Here is a 16,369-nt window from a genome sequence, read left to right as displayed (position 1 = left end):
ACTCGACCTTTAAACTCGACCTGTGACCTGATCTGACATTGTTCCAGAAGTCCTTCTTCTTCCTCCTGTCCTCCTGTGTATACGGCATTAGTTTCCTTCTACTGGCGGCCTGTCCCACATTCTGACTGGAGCTAGAGCTTCTGAAGGCATGGAGGGGGTTTGGGATGAGCTCCCTGAACAATCATTGACAAAAAACAACAAAACCTAGTGCTCCTCCTGAGACGTTCAGATTATGTTTGGAGATCTTTGAGATCTTGGCATGATGGTACTATGAACTTCATTGCTTACGAACTAGACCGATTTATTGAGGTTTATATAATGTGTGGCACTTCTCTTTATGAATGTCGTAATTGCACTTGCATCTACTAGTTTGTGCACCTCATTTTAAGTCTATATAAGGGGTGTACAAAGTTTAGTTGTTTTTTTAGTTACACTTTATGTCGATGGTCCACTTTAGACTTTCTACAAGTAACTTTGCAACTACATGTCAAGTAACTCTCGTTAGAGTATTATTAGACTGTTAGGGTTAGGTTAGTATAAGTATAAGTATATGTTGACATGTAGTGGCAAAGTTACTTGTAGTTAGTAGAAAATTTAAAGTGGACTATCAAAATAAAGTGTTACCCTTTTGGTCTCACATCAAACTTGTAATAATTTGTCAGTTGGAAAACCGTAAGATGTGAGTTTGTGTGAAATGTTTTACTCCTATTACACTCATGAACCAATTCATCAGTCAACCAACATGCTTTCAAAGCTAACTGACACCTGATCGCGTTCCAGTCAAGCCTGACCTCTGACCTCTGACCTCTGACCTGATGACTGTAAACTGAGCAAACTCATGATTCGAGTGAACTCATTTACACAGCGATATGAAGAAGATCTGTGGGGGAAATGAATCTTGTGTCCTCGTCCCGCTTTGGGCTCCTCTTCATACAGTGAAGAACTGAGGCTGTCATTCAGATATTCTTAGTCATTTGAAGCCATGCAACAACGTCCGTGTGTCTGTTGTATTAAAATCATCCGAGGTTGGTGTGTCTGGGTTGTGCAGTGTTACTGCTCTATGAAATATGAGTCAAATTTGACTACAAATGAGCTTAGCTTTTTCAAATCTGTGACTGTTCTGTATATTTTACACATGCTGAGTTACTGTAGCTTTTTCAGACAGAGGCCAAGGCTTATAGAGCTGTGTGTCCTTGTCCTTAGCCGGTACGACGAGACAGCGTTTGCTCACGTAGCACACTGTAACGTATCGCTGACAGCAGTTCCCAGCATGCACTGCAGCATGAATAAACAAGCCAGTTGTGGCTGTTCACTGTCTGTTGAGTGTCCTTGCGGTCTGAGAACGGCACATATCAGTTCACAAACAGCCTTGAATTGACCGTTCGCAAAGACCCGCCCCTTTAGTTTCTGTTGCTATGTCCGACAAGCCACACACACACACACACACACACACACACACACACACACACACACACACACACACACACACACACATACACACCATGTTCTCATGCCGGGAAACACACATCGCGGAGCAGAGAGCACACTGACAGACACAGATCAGCTTACTTTGATATGAAAAAGTCTCAACTTTTGTCATTTCTTAAAGAAATGTAAGCTAATGTGTGTCAGATTGCTCAGTTAAAGCCGCTCGTGAACGATCATCTCTTCCTGCTAGTTCATCTATAGCATCAGATAAACATGAATGAACATCAGAAGGAATGTTGTTTTAACCGCGGAGAGACGTCAGTACACTCCGCTTCTCAAACTCAAATCCTCCAGCGTTACTCTACTAACTCTCCTGACTGCTGTGTCCGAAAATGGCGGATGGCGGAATATGATTGGTCAGCTCACCTGTCAATCAAACTCCCTGCGAAGGGTCAAATGGTCAAACTGATGGTGGAACTGGATAGACTAACTTAACATCTCAGATTCAGATTCACTTTCTAAATGAACAAACTAAACAACAATGCACTTTATTAATGTTCTTACACCAAACAGTTCTATAATTCCTGCCGTGATTTATGTGCTCTCAGTTTACACCGGTGCAGTCGACATGTTCCACAGGACGCAGAACACACACTTTTACTCCTAAAGGCCATCAGCTCTTTTATCGCTTTTTCCTGGATATTTTCAGCTCGCCTCCTCCCTTCCTGCTTTACCAGACGACCCGCCTGCATATCCTGCCGTTTACTGCCCATTATCACACACACACACACACACGCACACACACACACACACACACACACACACACACACACACACACACACACACACTCACACACACTCTCTCTCTCTCACACACACACACACACACACACACACACACACACACACACACACTCACACACACTCTCTCTCTCACACACACACACACACACACACACTCACACACACTCTCTCTCTCACACACACACACACACACACACACACTCACACACTCTCTCACACACACACACACACACACACACACTCACACTCACACACTCTCTCTCTCTCTCTCTCTCTCTCACACACACACACACACACACTTGAATGCTTTTATTTGGATCTGAAAGACATTACAAAAGAAAACAAGATCCACATACTCTGGGAAGGCTCTTTGACAAGGTGACAGATCTACAGTTCACGGCTCACACACTTGTACAGGAGCCTTTATAACACTACTCCACACATTAAGGACAAACAGAACATCTCCGTCTCCATATCTGCAGCTCCCGATGGTGGCTGACACAGAGCAGAATTTTGAGCCTTTTTGCCTCCTTTTTTTGCAGCCCCCCGATCACACTCTTATGGACATGGCCTACACTTCCACACACCAGAATGAGTCATTTACAATTATATCCAAGTTGGTGAATGCGATCTACCAGTGGTTGATATTTAAATAGTTTGGAATAGTAGCAAGTATCCATATACAGGTCAAAACTGCAGCCCACCTCAAACACACACACACACACACACACAGATCTCATAACCTCATTTACAAATACAATGTCAGGGGTATTTGGGATGTTTTTAAAGTAATCACTGTCAGATGCGTTACGATGAAACCAGTTACATTGTACAGTGCTATGCTTGTAAATCTTACTATCATGTCCACAGATTAGCTTGAGCAAGTCCTTTGCAGCCAGGTCAACCAAACGCTCATGTCTGGCCACATACAGTCCTTTATAACTGTAGCATCTGTTTAGTGTGTGAGCGACCGCTTCATGTTCTGCTGATGGGTGTAGTATACAGTAGGGTTCATGCTTTGATGGAGACCATGTTGCCAAATTGTACTTCGTTGGAAGACACTGTAATCTTGCTTTAATCATGAATATTAGGATATCGTCTGAGATTGAAAGGTTTGTCAGGAGAGAGTGAGACACTGAATGGTCGGCAAACTGAAGTAATGCTAGTTTTCCTTGTAATCTGAGACCCGTCCAGTGCTGTCCGTTTTGAGTCTGTCTGAGATGAAGAATCGAAGCTCTTACGTGTGTATTCTGTAGCTGGTGAGGTGTACTGAACACTACACACACACACACAGCTGGTGAGGTGTACTGTCTTTATTAAGGATCGCCAGGGTGGAGACCAGCGGATCGGGGATGATGTTGTCGTTGAGAGCAACTACTTCTCCGGCGGGTCCCAGCCAGGACAGCTGTGTTCCTGTACGGCATGTCCAACTTCCCGTTCTGCTTTAGTTTAAAACCAAGAAACTGGGACTCGTTTGTAGAAGCCGCAGGTATTTTGCGACGCTGTAGATGTAAAAACAGTGATTCGCGTGATAGTTCTCTAACAGTTGTGTCGTCATTGTTGAGCATGTTTAGAAGATGTCCCGTTCTGGAAGAGGTGTAGAGCCATCAGTGTTTGGGGCACCGAGACCTCCGTCTCTACGAGGCTGGAAGATAATGTCCCGAGTTGTACGACTATTAAGACAAAACCATTTCCTCACCATCTTCACCGTTTCGTTGTTCATCGCTGACAGTGTACGTTGTGGAATATGTACGTTCGGGAAAAGGTGTTGGACTACCGTCTCATCATTGACTCTCTTGTCGTTCCTGTAGATCCCGTCTCATCATTGACTCTCTTGTCGTTCCTGTAGATCCTGCTCCCGTCTCATCATTGACTCTCTTGTTGTTCCTGTAGATCCTGCTCCCGTCACATCATTGACTCTCTTGTCGTTCCTGTAGATCCTGCTCCCGTCACATCATTGACTCTCTTGTTGTTCCTGTAGATCCTGCTCCCGTCTCATCATTGACTCTCTTGTCGTTCCTGTAGATCCTGCTCCCGTCACATCATTGACTCTCTTGTCGTTCCTGTAGATCCTGCTCCCGTCACATCATTGACTCTCTTGTTGTTCCTGTAGATCCTGCTCCCGTCTCATCATTGACTCTCTTGTCGTTCCTGTAGATCCTGCTCCCGTCACATCATTGACTCTCTTGTTGTTCCTGTAGATCCTGCTCCCGTCTCATCATTGACTCTCTTGTTGTTCCTGTAGATCCTGCTCCCGTCACATCATTGACTCTCTTGTTGTTCCTGTAGATCCTGCTCCCGTCACATCATTGACTCTCTTGTCGTTCCTGTAGATCCTGCTCCCGTCACATCATTGACTCTCTTGTCGTTCCTGTAGATCCTGCTCCCGTCACATCATTGACTCTCTTGTCGTTCCTGTAGATCCTGCTCCCGTCACATCATTGACTCTCTTGTCGTTCCTGTAGATCCTGCTCCCGTCACATCATTGACTCTCTTGTTGTTCCTGTAGATCCTGCTCCCGTCTCATCATTGACTCTCTTGTTGTTCCTGTAGATCCTGCTCCCGTCACATCATTGACTCTCTTGTTGTTCCTGTAGATCCTGCTCCCGTCTCATCATTGACTCTCTTGTCGTTCCTGTAGATCCTGCTCCCGTCACATCATTGACTCTCTTGTTGTTCCTGTAGATCCTGCTCCCGTCACATCATTGACTCTCTTGTTGTTCCTGTAGATCCTGCTCCCGTCACATCATTGACTCTCTTGTCGTTCCTGTAGATCCTGCTCCCGTCACATCATTGACTCTCTTGTTGTTCCTGTAGATCCTGCTCCCGTCTCATCATTGACTCTCTTGTCGTTCCTGTAGATCCTGCTCCCGTCACATCATTGACTCTTTTGTCGTTCCTGTAGATCCTGCTCCCGTCACATCATTGACTCTCTTGTCGTTCCTGTAGATCCTGCTCCCGTCTCATCATTGACTCTCTTGTCGTTCCTGTAGATCCTGCTCCCGTCACATCATTGACTCTCTTGTCGTTCCTGTAGATCCTGCTCCCGTCACATCATTGACTCTCTTGTTGTTCCTGTAGATCCTGCTCCCGTCTCATCATTGACTCTCTTGTCGTTCCTGTAGATCCTGCTCCCGTCACATCATTGACTCTCTTGTTGTTCCTGTAGATCCTGCTCCCGTCACATCATTGACTCTCTTGTCGTTCCTGTAGATCCTGCTCCCGTCTCATCATTGACTCTCTTGTCGTTCCTGTAGATCCTGCTCCCGTCACATCATTGACTCTCTTGTTGTTCCTGTAGATCCTGCTCCCGTCTCATCATTGACTCTCTTGTCGTTCCTCTAGATCCTGCTCCCGTCACATCATTGACTCTTTTGTCGTTCCTGTAGATCCTGCTCCCGTCACATCATTGACTCTCTTGTCGTTCCTGTAGATCCTGCTCCCGTCTCATCATTGACTCTCTTGTCGTTCCTGTAGATCCTGCTCCCGTCACATCATTGACTCTCTTGTCGTTCCTGTAGATCCTGCTCCCGTCACATCATTGACTCTCTTGTCGTTCCTGTAGATCTTGCTCCCGTCACATCATTGACTCTTTTGTCGTTCCTGTAGATCCTGCTCCCGTCACATCATTGACTCTCTTGTCGTTCCTGTAGATCCTGCTCCCATCTCATCATTGACTCTCTTGTCGTTCCTGTAGATCCTGCTCCCGTCTCATCATTGACTCTCTTGTCGTTCCTGTAGATCCTGCTCCCGTCACATCATTGACTCTTTTGTCGTTCCTGTAGATCCTGCTCCCGTCTCATCATTGACTCTCTTGTCGTTCCTGTAGATCCTGCTCCCGTCTCATCATTGACTCTTTTGTCGTTCCTGTAGATCCTGCTCCCGTCACATCATTGACTCTCTTGTCGTTCCTGTAGATCCTGCTCCCGTCTCATCATTGACTCTCTTGTCGTTCCTGTAGATCCTGCTCCCGTCTCATCATTGACTCTTTTGTCGTTCCTGTAGATCCTGCTCCCGTCACATCATTGACTCTCTTGTCGTTCCTGTAGATCCTGCTCCCGTCACATCATTGACTCTCTTGTCGTTCCTGTAGATCCTGCTCCCGTCTCATCATTGACTCTCTTGTCGTTCCTGTAGATCCTGCTCCCGTCACATCATTGACTCTCTTGTCGTTCCTGTAGATCCTGCTCCCGTCTCATCATTGACTCTCTTGTCGTTCCTGTAGATCCTGCTCCCGTCTCATAATTGACTCTCTTGTTGTTCCTGTAGATCCTGCTCCCGTCACATCATTGACTCTCTTGTTGTTCCTGTAGATCCTGCTCCCGTCTCATCATTGACTCTCTTGTTGTTCCTGTAGATCCTGCTCCCGTCTCATCATTGACTCTCTTGTCGTTCCTGTATATCCTGCTCCCGTCACATCATTGACTCTTTTGTCGTTCCTGTAGATCCTGCTCCCGTCACATCATTGACTCTCTTGTCGTTCCTGTAGATCCTGCTCCCGTCTCATTATTGACTCTCTTGTCGTTCCTGTAGATCCTGCTCCCGTCTCATCATTGACTCTCTTATCGTTCCTGTAGATCCTGCTCCCGTCACATCATTGACTCTCTTGTCGTTCCTGTAGATCCTGCTCCCGTCACATCATTGACTCTCTTGTCGTTCCTGTAGATCCTGCTCCCGTCACATCATTGACTCTCTTGTCGTTCCTGTAGATCCTGCTCCCGTCTCCTTATTGACTCTCTTGTCGTTCCTGTAGATCCTGCTCCCGTCACATCATTGACTCTGCAGAGCAACGGCAGTCAGTACTCCCTCAAAGCCGTCTGGACTCCTGCAGTCGGACACATGGAGTCCTACCAGCTGTCCCTGTCTCGCTCCGGCTCCTCTGAACCGGCCCTCAGCCTTCCTCCAAACGCTTCTCACTGGCTCTTCAGCGGCCTGACACCCGGACACGTTTATCAGGTGTCGGTGAAGACGAAGAGTGGAGAACTAACAGCTGAGAGCAGGGCGACTGGAAGAACAGGCAAGAAACAAGAGCATGAGCTGTGCATCACACTATAGATACTGTATGACATATGCATGTATGAATAACAAATGATTAATTGCCTTGTCAACTAACAGGAAACGTTGTGTGTGTGCGCGTGTTTGTGTGCGCGCGTGTGTGTGTGTGTATGTTTGTGTGGGTGCCCGTGTGTGTGTTGCTCATCAGCTCCAGGGCGGGTGGCTCATCTGAAGCTGGAGGCCCTGAATGAGAAGGTCCTGCGCTTGTCCTGGTCTCCTCCTGACGGCAGCAGGGATGTCTACCGGATCCTGCTGTTCAACGGCTCGTCGGTGCTGGCGAACCGCACCGCTGACAGGAGTGTGCTGGAGCTCAGCTTCACTAACTGGACTCTGGTTCCCGGCCGGCTGTACCGGGCGTCCGTCAGCGTGGAGAGCGGAGGTCTGAGCTCGACCGCAGACTGCCACGGGAGACTAGGTGTGTGACCGATTCAACCACTGCACTGAAACTACACTAGCCGACAGAGAAGTGTGCTTAGTTCTGTAGAATGTGCTCTTGTAGTGTACTTCACATATTAACAGTATATTTATTTATAACTGTACTTGCAGGTAATATAATATAATTGAAATAAAAGGCCATTTAAGTGAACTTAAAGAGCACACTTTCGTAGCTGTTTCTTAACACACTTCTAAAAAGTAAACTGAATACGGCTCTTTCGAGGAGTGGATTCAACCCCAAGGTTTGGACTGGTCTATGAACACACAATGCTTCAGAACTGAAGAATAGATTAGTTTTGTAATTGAATCCCAGCCTTACTGAACATGCTGAACAGATTCACGTAAATATAACTGTACCACAATGATCTGTGCCCACATCTAGAGACCAGGGCTGTGTTTCCAGTGCGACGAGGTAACTCACTGCTTCACTATCATAGCACGGCGTGTCGTTGAAGAAACCAACTAGCGAGTCACGACTGTTTCCCGAAACCATACTGTCACAAATTGGTCGTTCAACCACGTTGGTTAATGACATCACACCGGCCGGTGGAGTAATAACTTTTAATGAATATGTGTGAGATCGAATTATCGCTAGATGTTTTGCTGTGAATTACAGACATGGCATTGAGGACTATTTCTCATTTTTCACTATTTCTCACTTTATTTCCAGATTCAATCATAGGCTCGTTCTTACGCTCTAGAACACGTTCACACATGCGCACTCTTCAAAAGTGACGCTTTAAATCTCTCGGCAAACTAAAAGACGTAAATGACATTTGTATATATTCTAAATAAAAGACACAGATTGCACTGAATGTCAGCTTGCTTATTCTGCTCAAGATCAGGATATATTGAGTCTGTCGCGCACACACACATCTCTGCGATGCTGTTTGCGAACGTTCGTTAGAACGATGGTTTCGGGAAACTCGACTCGTTGAACTATCCTGATAACGACGGAAATTGCATTGATGGGACCGTTGTTGGCTAACGATGCTTTTGGAAACGCAGCCCAGAATAGTGAGCGCATGCAGGGTCGATGTGAAGTATCTCTGTGTTCTCTCTGTTGAGCTCCCCGGCCCGTTCAGCCGCTGAGTCTCCGCCACAGCAGCGAGACGTCTCTGAGCGCGGTGTGGAACCGTCCTGTGGGCGAGTGGGACGACTACACCGTCCTGCTGAGCGACGGGGACTCGACTGTGGACCGGAGGACATTAGATCGAGACGTGCAGCAGTGCATCTTCACCAGCCTGACGCCTGGACACGCCTACACCGTCACCGTGACCACCAATAGTGGAGCTCTGAGTAGCTCCGCCCACGTCACAGGAACGACCAGTGAGTCACTCTGACGCTTTCATCAGGGTTCGCTTTAGGGTGCAGCGGTTCTCGGTGAATTATCCAACCGCACCGTTCGGCACGCACTCGCACCGTTGATCTCAAATCTGATGACGCATCTATGATCTGGTTTGTTGAAAATAACAACGCGTAAAACAGACCGCTAATATTTAATATTAGTTCCGCTAATGTATGGATCCACTTGCTGGCTCCCCAATAATACATTACAACAGCGATAATCAAGAAAACGTGAACAAAACAGTTATTCCTTGTAAACTTCCTTGTTTGCTCGAACATGAGCAGTCATTCCCGCCGTCCTCACCCAGGCGTTCATAGGCGAGACCTGCACACGCTTCTATCTGTGTTTAACTAAACTCATGCAAGCTTTGCCAATTTAAAGTCGGCATGAAATCAAAATTGACCCTATTTACTTTGTTAGCGGATATTACTAGTCTTGTGGTGAAAAATTAATCCGTGCAAGTTAATACACGGAAAAAAATAGTTTGCCGAAGTTATCTTTAATCAAAGTCTGAAAAGTTACTTCCGGGTCTGGAATGAGTCTTTTTCTGATGACGTAGGCTTGACGGATTGGGTTGGTTAAATGCTTAACCACTCCCTCAACCCGTTACTCTGCTATGGGCGAGAGACGGAGAGGAGGAGCGCTGAAGTAAAGACCTCTGCTCAATATTCCCTTTCACTCGGAAATGCGTCACAACACTGGAGAAAAGTCGTTTGCAACTTCCGGTTCACGCAGACTTTAAACATTCAAGAGCAAGATGTGAAAGAGAACTCACGCGCGCTGTGAGAAGATTTGTGTGTGTGTGTGTGTGGGTGGGTGTGTGTGTGTTCTCTTTTAAATCTTGCGCTTTAATGGACAAATTCACACAAAACTTGTCAACATGCCCGAGCGGACACAGTCGCTACGCCTTAAGCTAATCATGCGGACGAGAAAGACATGTGTGACAGCATCAGTGTAATGGATCCGTGCATTGAGTGACATCTAATATTCCTGCTGTCTCTAATAATCAAACAACAACTCATGAAAGTCACTCACAGCTCTGGACTGAATAGCTTTTGTAACTTAAATAAGTAACAATCTTTAATTTATACAGTCAAATATGCAATGTTTTTTTTACATTTGATTACTTTATTCAATTTATGTACCTGAAAACTAATATTACACCTACCTGAAAACCTATAAAAAACACTGTTTATTTTATTAGTATTTTTGTTCTATTGTATTTATTTGTGCTGTTGCCTGTATTATTATTAGATTATTTGTTCTTATTTTCTTTTTTTTTATTTGACAGTAGTCCTATTTTCCCTGAACACACTATTTTCCCGTACCGAACCGTACCGTACTGAACCGTACTGTACTAAACTGAACCGTACCGAACCGTACCGTACTGTACCGTACTGTACTAAACTGAACCGTACCGTACCGAACCGTACCGTACTGAACCGTACCGTACTGAACCATACTGAACCGTACTGTACTAAACTGAACCGTACTGTACTAAACTGAACCGTACCGAACTGAACCGTACTGTACTAAACTGAACCGTACCGAACCGTACCAAACTGAACCATACCGAACCGTACTGTACCGTAACGAACTGAACCGTACCGAACTGAACCGTACCGAACCGTACCTAACCGTACCGAACTGAACCGTACCGTACCGAACCGTACCAAACTGAACCGTACCGAACCGTACCAAACTTAACCGTACCTAACCAAACCGTACCGAACTGAACTGAACCGTACCGTACCGAACTTAACTGAACCGTACCGAACTGAACTGAACCGTACCGTACCGAACTTAACTGAACCGTACCAAACCATACCAAACTGAACCGTACCGGACCGTACCGAACTGAACTGAATCGTACCTAACTGTACCGTACCGTACCGTACCTTACCGAACCGTACCGAACTGAACTGTACCTAACCATACCGTACCAAACCGAACCGTACCGAACTGAACCGAACCATACCTAACTGTACCGTACCGTACCGGACCGTACCGAACTGAACCGTACCTAACTGTACCGTACCGTACCCAACCGTACCGAACTGAACCGTACCTAACTGAACCGTACCTAACTGTACCGTACCGAACCGTACCAAACTGAACCGTACCGAACCGTACCAAACTTAACCGTACCTAACCAAACCGTACCGAACTGAACTGAACCGTACCGTACCGAACTTAACTGAACCGTACCGAACTGAACTGAACCGTACCGTACCGAACTTAACTGAACCGTACCAAACCATACCAAACTGAACCGTACCGGACCGTACCGAACTGAACTGAACCGTACCTAACTGTACCGTACCGTACCATACCGTACCGAACCGTACCGAACTGAACTGTACCTAACCATACCGTACCAAACCGAACCGTACCGAACTGAACCGAACCATACCTAACTGTACCGTACCGTACCGGACCGTACCGAACTGAACCGTACCTAACTGTACCGTACCGTACCCAACCGTACCGAACTGAACCGTACCTAACTGAACCGTACCTAACTGTACCGTACCGTACCCAACCGTACCGAACTGAACCGTACCTAACTGAACCGTACCTAACCATACCGTACCGAACTGAACCGTACCTAACCATACCGTACCAAACCGAACCGTACCGAACTGAACCGTACCATACCGAACCGTGAATCTAAAACCGTTATACACACTGAACCGTGAGCTATTTGAACCAATGCACCCCTAGTCCAGTTTGATCTGTGTTCATTGATGAAGTGTGTGTGTGTGTGTTCGTTCAGTGATGAAGTGTGTGATGTGTGTGTTCACTGATGAAGTGTGATGTGTGTGTTCAGTGATGAAGTGTGTGTGAGTGTGTTCACTGTTGAAGTGTGTGTTTGTGTGTGTGTGTTCACTGATGAAGTGTGTGTGTGTTCACTGATGAAGTGTGTGTGTTCACTGATGAAGTGTGTGTGTGTTCACTGATGAAGTGTGTGTGTTCACTGATGAAGTGTGTGTGTGTTCACTGATGAAGTGTGTGTTTGTGTGTGTGTGTTCACTGATGAAGTGTGTGTTTGTGTGTGTGTGTTCACTGATGAAGTGTGTGTAATTTGTAATTTGTAATTTATTTATGGATAACCCCTTGAGATGAACCATCTCATTTTCGAGGGGGTCCTTACAATACAAAGAAACCAACATCATAATAGAAATCATCATTAAAGTTAATACAACACAAGACTGTAACAAACATTTAGATACATGGATATTCATACACACACACACACACACACACACACACACACACACACACACACACACACACACACACACACACACACACTAACAATTCTCCCACAAGCCCAGTCCCCTCCCTTTTGGCCCAAACCATAATCAAAGACATGATACTCCCATGGTAAAGGCAACTGCCAAGACCCGCCATCCATTTTCCAGCGTGCTTTTGACTGGGAGATGCAAGTGGACCTGGGAAGTAGGCTTGTCTTCCCACAAGACATCGCAGTGACCTCACTCTGTCTGGATCTGGTCCTGATTTCCAGGAGCATCAAGACCATCTTAGTAGCTGAACTTATAGTGCCATGGGAGGACAGGCTAGCTATCTCTCATCAAATCAAGAAGGCTAAGTACCAGGACTTGATCGATGAGGCTCTTTCCAAAGGATGGCACGTAACCATGTTTCCCATCGCAGTCGGCTGTCGTGGTTTCCCTGCAACTTCTTTGCTCTATTTCCTACAGAAGGTTGGTCTGGATCCAAAACATCTGAAGAAAGCCACCAGGGAGATTAGCCGAGACTAGCTCAAGATGGTTGTGGCTGAAGAGAGCCCACAGTTGGAACCCCTCTGCAGGCAAAGGCTAAATGCTCTCAGGTGAAGCGTACAGGTTAAGGGGCGAAACGCTAGTGAACCGGAGACACCTGCTGACAATGCAGAGGAGACACCTGCTGATGATGCAGAGGAGACACCTGCCGACGATGCAGAGGAGACACCTGCTGATGATGCAGAGGAGACACCTGCTGATGATGCAGAGGAGACACCTGCTGATGATGCAGAGGAGACACCTGCTGATGATGCAGAGGAGACACCTGCTGATGATGCAGAGGAGACACCTGCTGATGATGCAGAGGAGACACCTGCTGACAATGCAGAGGAGACACCTGCTGATGATGCAGAGGAGACACCTGCTGACGATGCAGAGGAGACACCTGCTGACGATGCAGAGGAGACACCTGCTGATGATGCAGAGGAGACACCTGCTGATGATGCAGAGGAGACACCTGCTGATGATGCAGAGGAGACACCTGCTGATGATGCAGAGGAGACACCTGCTGATGATGCAGAGGAGACACCTGCTGATGATGCAGAGGAGACACCTGCTGATGATGCAGAGGAGACACCTGCTGATGATGCAGAGGAGACACCTGCTGATGATGCAGAGGAGACACCTGCTGATGATGCAGAGGAGACACCTGCTGACAATGCAGAGGAGACACCTGCTGATGATGCAGAGGAGACACCTGCTGATGATGCAGAGGAGACACCTGCTGATGATGCAGAGGAGACACCTGCTGATGATGCAGAGGAGACACCTGCTGATGATGCAGAGGAGACACCTGCTGATGATGCAGAGGAGACACCTGCTGACAATGCAGAGGAGACACCTGCTGACAATGCAGAGGAGACACCTGCTGATGATGCAGAGGAGACACCTGCTGATGATGCAGAGGAGACACCTGCTGATGATGCAGAGGAGACACCTGCTGACAATGCAGAGGAGACACCTGCTGATGATGCAGAGGAGACACCTGCTGATGATGCAGAGGAGACACCTGCTGATGATGCAGAGGAGACACCTGCTGACAATGCAGAGGAGACACCTGCTGATGATGCAGAGGAGACACCTGCTGATGATGCAGAGGAGACACCTGCTGATGATGCAGAGGAGACACCTGCTGACAATGCAGAGGAGACACCTGCTGATGATGCAGAGGAGACACCTGCTGACAATGCAGAGGAGACACCTGCTGATGATGCAGAGGAGACACCTGCTGATGATGCAGAGGAGACACCTGCTGATGATGCAGAGGAGACACCTGCTGACAATGCAGAGGAGACACCTGCTGACAATGCAGAGGAGACACCTGCTGATGATGCAGAGGAGACACCTGCTGACAATGCAGAGGAGACACCTGCTGATGATGCAGAGGAGACACCTGCTGACAATGCAGAGGAGACACCTGCTGATGATGCAGAGGAGACACCTGCTGACAATGCAGAGGAGACACCTGCTGACAATGCAGAGGAGACACCTGCTGACAATGCAGAGGAGACACCTGCTGACAATGCAGAGGAGACACCTGCTGATGATGCAGAGGAGACACCTGCTGATGATGCAGAGGAGACACCTGCTGATGATGCAGAGGAGACACCTGCTGATGATGCAGAGGAGACACCTGCTGATGATGCAGAGGAGACACCTGCTGATGATGCAGAGGAGACACCTGCTGATGATGCAGAGGAGACACCTGCTGATGATGCAGAGGAGACACCTGCTGATGATGCAGAGGAGACACCTGCTGACAATGCAGAGGAGACACCTGCTGATGATGCAGAGGAGACACCTGCTGATGATGCAGAGGAGACACCTGCTGACAATGCAGAGGAGACACCTGCTGATGATGCAGAGGAGACACCTGCTGACAATGCAGAGGAGACACCTGCTGACAATGCAGAGGAGACACCTGCTGATGATGCAGAGGAGACACCTGCTGATGATGCAGAGGAGACACCTGCTGATGATGCAGAGGAGACACCTGCTGATGATGCAGAGGAGACACCTGCTGATGATGCAGAGGAGACACCTGCTGATGATGCAGAGGAGACACCTGCTGACAATGCAGAGGAGACACCTGCTGATGATGCAGAGGAGACACCTGCTGACAATGCAGAGGAGACACCTGCTGATGATGCAGAGGAGACACCTGCTGACAATGCAGAGGAGACACCTGCTGACAATGCAGAGGAGACACCTGCTGATGATGCAGAGGAGACACCTGCTGATGATGCAGAGGAGACACCTGCTGATGATGCAGAGGAGACACCTGCTGACAATGCAGAGGAGACACCTGCTGATGATGCAGAGGAGACACCTGCTGATGATGCAGAGGAGACACCTGCTGATGATGCAGAGGAGACACCTGCTGACAATGCAGAGGAGACACCTGCTGACAATGCAGAGGAGACACCTGCTGATGATGCAGAGGAGACACCTGCTGATGATGCAGAGGAGACACCTGCTGACAATGCAGAGGAGACACCTGCTGACAATGCAGAGGAGACACCTGCTGATGATGCAGAGGAGACACCTGCTGACAATGCAGAGGAGACACCTGCTGATGATGCAGAGGAGACACCTGCTGACAATGCAGAGGAGACACCTGCTGATGATGCAGAGGAGACACCTGCTGATGATGCAGAGGAGACACCTGCTGACAATGCAGAGGAGACACCTGCTGATGATGCAGAGGAGACACCTGCTGATGATGCAGAGGAGACACCTGCTGATGATGCAGAGGAGACACCTGCTGATGATGCAGAGGAGACACCTGCTGACAATGCAGAGGAGACACCTGCTGATGATGCAGAGGAGACACCTGCTGACAATGCAGAGGAGACACCTGCTGACAATGCAGAGGAGACACCTGCTGACAATGCAGAGGAGACACCTGCTGACAATGCAGAGGAGACACCTGCTGACAATGCAGAGGAGACACCTGCTGATGATGCAGAGGAGACACCTGCTGATGATGCAGAGGAGACACCTGCTGATGATGCAGAGGAGACACCTGCTGATGATGCAGAGGAGACACCTGCTGACAATGCAGAGGAGACACCTGCTGACAATGCAGAGGAGACACCTGCTGATGATGCAGAGGAGACACCTGCTGACAATGCAGAGGAGACACCTGCTGATGATGCAGAGGAGACACCTGCTGACAATGCAGAGGAGACACCTGCTGACAATGCAGAGGAGACACCTGCTGATGATGCAGAGGAGACACCTGCTGATGATGCAGAGGAGACACCTGCTGATGATGCAGAGGAGACACCTGCTGACAATGCAGAGGAGACACCTGCTGATGATGCAGAGGAGACACCTGCTGACAATGCAGAGGAGACACCTGCTGATGATGCAGAGGAGACACCTGCTGACAATGCAGAGGAGACACCTGCTGATGATGCAGAGGAGACACCTGCTGATGATGCAGAGGAGACACCTGCTGATGATGCAGAGGAGACACCTGCTGACAATG

The 16,369-nt window shown here is 47.9% G+C and overlaps 1 protein-coding gene across 1 annotated transcript in view; it reads left to right on the top strand.

Moving 5' to 3' along the window:
• The window catches only part of ptprbl (protein tyrosine phosphatase receptor type B, like), a 68,531-nt gene that overhangs the window by 25,815 nt on the left and 26,347 nt on the right, over positions 1-16,369 (top strand). The window contains exons 5-6 of the mRNA XM_079603993.1: positions 7,436-7,702; positions 8,791-9,051. Coding sequence (XP_079460119.1) covers positions 7,436-7,702; positions 8,791-9,051 — 528 coding nt within the window. The remainder of the gene's footprint in view (positions 1-7,435; positions 7,703-8,790; positions 9,052-16,369) is intronic.

This window comes from Phoxinus phoxinus (genome assembly GCF_949152265.1).
Source record: "Phoxinus phoxinus genome assembly, chromosome: 25".
NCBI classification, from domain to species: Eukaryota; Metazoa; Chordata; class Actinopteri; order Cypriniformes; family Leuciscidae; genus Phoxinus; species Phoxinus phoxinus.
The sequence above is the reverse complement of the archived record's forward strand: the minus strand, read 5'-3'. Positions and strand labels throughout refer to the sequence as shown.